The following is a 5070-nucleotide window of genomic DNA, read 5'->3' as shown; positions in this document are numbered from 1 at the left end:
GAACATTGTCGGGCATTCCAAACAGTACAGGCGAACATTGTCGGGCATCACACTGAAATGTCGTCTTGTCGAAACGATATTAATATGTGGCTACCTTTTTACCAGAACAACTGTTTCTTTATAGGTGTTTTATACCCGAACAAAAGAGTTTTACATTTATATTTACAGTGATCAAGAGGACATTCAAAAGATATACGGTGAATTTAATGATTCGTCAGATGACGATGAGGATATCTATGAGAACATTAAGCTTCAGAAGGGGATCATCGAGAGTGTCCGGTATCAGCCTTGGAGGATGGAGAAAAAACTCACATTGATCAGGTAAAGAATGGAAAAAACTCGCATTGATCAGGTAAAGAATGGAGAAAAAACTCACATTGATAAGGTAAAGAATGGAGAAAAAACTCACAATGATCAGATAAAGAATGGAGAAAAAACTCACATTGATCAGGTAAAGAATGGAAAAAACTCACATTGATCAGGTAAAGAATGGAAAACTCGCATTGATCAGGTAAAGAATGGAGAAAAAACTCACATTGATCAGGTCAAGAATGTAGAAAAAACTCACATTGATCACGTAAAGAATAGAGAAAAAAACATACCTTGATCAGGTAAAGAATGGAGAAAAGGCTCGCATTGATCAGGTAAAGAATGGAGAAAAAACTCACATTGATCAGGTAAAGAATGGAGAAAGGGCTCCCATTGATCAGGTAAAGAATGGAGAAAAAACTCACATTGATCAGGTAAAGAATGGAGAAAAAGGCTCACATTGATCAGGTAAAGAATGGAGAAAAGGCTCCCATTGATCAGGTAAAGAATGGAGAAAAAACTCACATTGATCAGGTAAAGAATGGAGAAAAGGCTCGCATTAATCAGGTAAAGAAAGGAGAAAAAACTCACATTGATCAGGCAAAGAATGGAGAAAAGGCTCGCATTAATCAGGTAAAGAAAGGAGAAAAAACTCGCATTGATCAGGTAAAGAATGGAGAAAAAACTCACATTGATCAGGTAAAGAATGGAAAAAAAGGCTCACATTGATCAGGTAAAGAATGGAGAAAAAACTCACATTGATCAGGTAAAGAATGGAAAAAAAGGCTCACATAGATCAGGTAAAGAATGGAGAAAAAACTCACATTGATCAGGTAAAGAATGGAGAAAGGTTTCGCATTGATCATGTAAAGAATGGAAAAAAGGCTCACATTGATCAGGCAAAGAATGGAGAAAAGGCTCGCATTATTCAGGTAAAGAAAGGAGAAAAAACTCGCATTGACCAGGTAAAGAATGGAGAAAAAACTCACATTGATCAGGTAAAGAATGGAAAAAAGGCTCACATTGATCACGTAAAGAATAGAGAAAAAAACTTACCTTGATCAGGTAAAGAATAGAGAAAAGGCTCGCATTGATCAGGTAAAGAATGGAGAAAAACTCACATTGATCAGGTAAAGAATGGAGAAAAAACTAGCATTGATCAGGTAAAGAATGGAAAAAGGCTCACATTGATCAGGTAAAGAATGGAGAAAAGGCTCGTATTGATCAGGTAAAGAATGGAGAAAAAACTCACATTGATCAGGTAAAGAATGGAGAAAAAACTCACATTGATCAGGCAAAGAATGGAGAAAAGGCTCGCATTGATCAGGTAAAGAATGGAGAAAAAACTCGCATTGATCAGGTAAAGAATGGAGAAAAAACTCACATTGATCAGGTAAAGAATGGAAAAAAAACTCACATTGATCAGGTAAAGAATGGAAAAAACTCTCACATTGATCACGTAAAGAATAGAGAAAAAAACTTACCTTGATCAGGTAAAGAATAGAGAAAAGGCTCGCATTGATCAGGTAAAGAATGGAGAAAAACTCACATTGATCAGGTAAAGAATGGAGAAAAAACTAGCATTGATCAGGTAAAGAATGGAAAAAGGCTCACATTGATCAGGTAAAGAATGGAGAAAAGGCTCGTATTGATCAGGTAAAGAATGGAGAAAAAACTCACATTGATCAGGTAAAGAATGGAGAAAAAACTCACATTGATCAGGCAAATAATGGAGAAAAGGCTCGCATTGATCAGGTAAAGAATGGAGAAAAAACTCGCATTGATCAGGTAAAGAATGGAGAAAAAACTCACATTGATCAGGTAAAGAATGGAAAAAACAAGCATTGATCAGATAAAGAATGGAAAAAAGACTCACATTGATCAGGCAAAGAATGGAGAAAAGGCTCGCATTGATCAGGTAAAGAATGGAGAAAAAACTCGCATTGATCAGGTAAAGAATGGAGAAAAAACTCACATTGATCAGGTAAAGAATGGAAAAACAAGCATTGATCAGATAAAGAATGGAAAAAAGACTCACATTGATCAGGTAAAGAATGGAGAAAAGGCTCGCATTGATCAGGTAAAGAATGGAGAAAAAACTCACATTGATCAGGTAAAGAATAGAGAAAAAAACTTACCTTGATCAGGTAAAGCCAACAATTTATTTATTGAATTAACTGCTGGTCGTCATCAGGACAAGCTTTCTAACAAAGGGAATTAGTGTGACGTTAAATACTTGTTCGCTGCGTCTTAGATCGCTTGTGACCTACGTCATTTCCTAGAGTTGATTGGAGACCTCATGGATCATACCACTTTGGTACAAGTTATGCTTACCAGTTAGGAACCCATGTGCATTTCTCCATGTTTTGTTTTGCTGTGTATAGCAGGGATGTATGACTGCTGTTGACTATTGGTGTCTGATGACTTACAATGGTATAACCACTTACAATGGTATAACCACTTACAATGGTATAACCACTTATAATGGTATAACCACTTATATTGGTATAACCACTTACAATGGTATAACAACTTACAATGATATAACCACTTACAATGGTATAACCACTTACAATTGTATAACCACTTACAATGATATAACCACTTACAATGGTATAATCACTTACAATGGTATTACCACTTATAATGGTATAATCACTTACAATGGTATAACAACTTATAATGGTATAACCACTTACAATGGTATAACCACTTACAATGGTATAACTACTTATAATGGTATAACCACTTACAATGGTATAACCACTTACAATCGTATAACCACTTATAATGGTATAACCACTTATAATGGTATAACCACTTACAATCGTATAACCACTTATAATGGTATTACCACTTATAATGGTATAATCACTTACAATGGTAAAACCACTTACAATGGTATAACCACTTACAATGGTATAACCACTAACAATGGTATTACCACTTATAATGGTATAACTACTTACAATGGTATAACCACTTATAATGGTATAACCACTTACAATGGTAAAACCACTTATAATGGTATAACCACTTTCAATGGTATAACCACTTACAATGGTATAACCACTTTCAATGGTATAACCACTTTCAATGGTATAACCACTTACAATGGTAAAACCACTTACAATGGTATAACCACTTACAATCGTATAACCACTTATAATGGTATAACCACTTATAATGGTATAACCACTTTCAATGGTATAGCCACTTACAATGGTATAACCACTTTCAATGGTATAACAACTTACAATGGTATAACCACTTACAATGGTATAACCAATTATAATGGTTAACCACTTACATACGAATTATCCACTGTTCAAATATACCCGTTGTCCTTAGGATCACTCAATATGGGTTTTTCTGCTTCAGAAGAAATCCTCGAGATGGTTAAACCTTTTCACAGCGTGTGACCTATCTCTTCCATGTTGTTATTTTCTGTGACATTTATTTTATATTAACAGTTTTGCCAAGTCGTATGTGGAGAAGCATGAAGGTCAGCTGTCGAAAGGCCGGGGTTACCAGGAGAAGGGGGCTCGAGTAAGTAGCGTCTGTCGAGGGACCGGGGTTACCATGAGAAGAGGCTCGAGTAAGTAGCGTCTGTCGAGAGGCCGGAGTTACCAAAAGATGGCGGCTCGAGTAAATAACGTCTGGCGCGAGGCCGTGGTTACCAGAGAAGGGGGCTCGAGTAAGTAGCGTCTGTCGAGAGGCCGGGGTTACCAAAAGATGGCGGCTCGAGTAAATAACGTCTGGCGCGAGGCCGTGGTTCCCAGAGAAGGGGGCTCGAGTAAGTAGCGTCTGTCGGGAGGCCGGGGTTACCATGAGAAGGGGGCTCGAGTAAGTAGCGTCTGGCGAGAGGCCGGGGTTACCAGGAGAAGGGAGTTCGAGTAAGTAGCGTCTGTCGAGAGGCCAGGGTTACCAGGAAAAGGGAGTTCGAGTAAGTAACGTCTGTCGAGAGGCCGGGGTTAATAGGAGAAGGGGGTCCGAGTAAGTAGCGTCTGTCGAGAGGCCGGGGTTACCAGGAAAAGGGGGCTCGAGTAAGTAACGACTTTCAAGAGGCCGGGGTTACCAGGAAAAGGGAGCTCGAGTAAGTAACGTCTTTCGAGAGGCCGGGGTTACCAGGAAAAGGGGGGTCGAGTAAGTAACGTCTTTCAAGAGGCCGGGGTTACCAGGAAAAGGGGGTTCGAGGAAGTAACGTCTGTCGAGACGCCGGGGTTAATAGGAGAAGGGGGTCCGAGTAAGGAGCGTCTGTCGAGAAGCCAGGGTTACCAGGAGAAGGGGGTCCTCTGTCGAGAGGCCAGGGTTACCAGGAAAAGGGGGTTCGAGGAAGTAACGTCTGTCGAGAGGCCGGGGTTACCATGAGAAGGGGGCTCGAGTAAGTAACGTCTTTCTAGAGGCCGGGGTTACCAAGAAAAGGGGGCTCGACTATGTAACGTCTGTCGAGAGGCCGGGGTTACTAGAAGAAGAGGGTCCGAGTAAGTAACGTCTGTCTAGAAGCTGGGGTTACCAGGAGAAGGGAGCTCGAGTAAGTAACGTCTGTCGAGAGGCCAGGGTTACCAGGAGAAGAGGGTCCGAGTAAGTAACGTCTGTGTAGAGGCTGGGGTTACCAGGAGAAGGGAGCTCGAGTAAGTAACGTCTGTCGAGAGGCCGGGGTTACCAGGAGCAGAGGATCCGAGTTAGTAACGTCTGTCTAGAGGCCGGGGTTACCAGGAGCAGAGGTTCCGAGTTAGTAACGTCTGTCTAGAGGCCGGG

General features: G+C 40.5%; 1 protein-coding gene across 1 annotated transcript in view; it reads left to right on the top strand.

Moving 5' to 3' along the window:
* The first annotated feature begins 750 nt into the window (after positions 1–750).
* LOC110449029 (transmembrane channel-like protein 2) overlaps positions 751–5070 on the top strand; it is a 36817-nt gene continuing 32497 nt past the window's right edge. Inside the window, exons 1-5 of the mRNA XM_021495602.1 lie at positions 751–975; positions 1143–1307; positions 1505–1702; positions 1933–2064; positions 2195–2389. Coding sequence (XP_021351277.1) covers positions 751–975; positions 1143–1307; positions 1505–1702; positions 1933–2064; positions 2195–2389 — 915 coding nt within the window. The remainder of the gene's footprint in view (positions 976–1142; positions 1308–1504; positions 1703–1932; positions 2065–2194; positions 2390–5070) is intronic.

Source organism: Mizuhopecten yessoensis, unplaced genomic scaffold (assembly GCF_002113885.1).
Source record: "Mizuhopecten yessoensis strain PY_sf001 unplaced genomic scaffold, ASM211388v2 scaffold4421, whole genome shotgun sequence".
In the NCBI taxonomy this organism is placed as follows: domain Eukaryota; kingdom Metazoa; phylum Mollusca; class Bivalvia; order Pectinida; family Pectinidae; genus Mizuhopecten; species Mizuhopecten yessoensis.
Note: the sequence above shows the minus strand (reverse complement) of the source record. Positions and strands in the feature narration are given on the sequence as shown.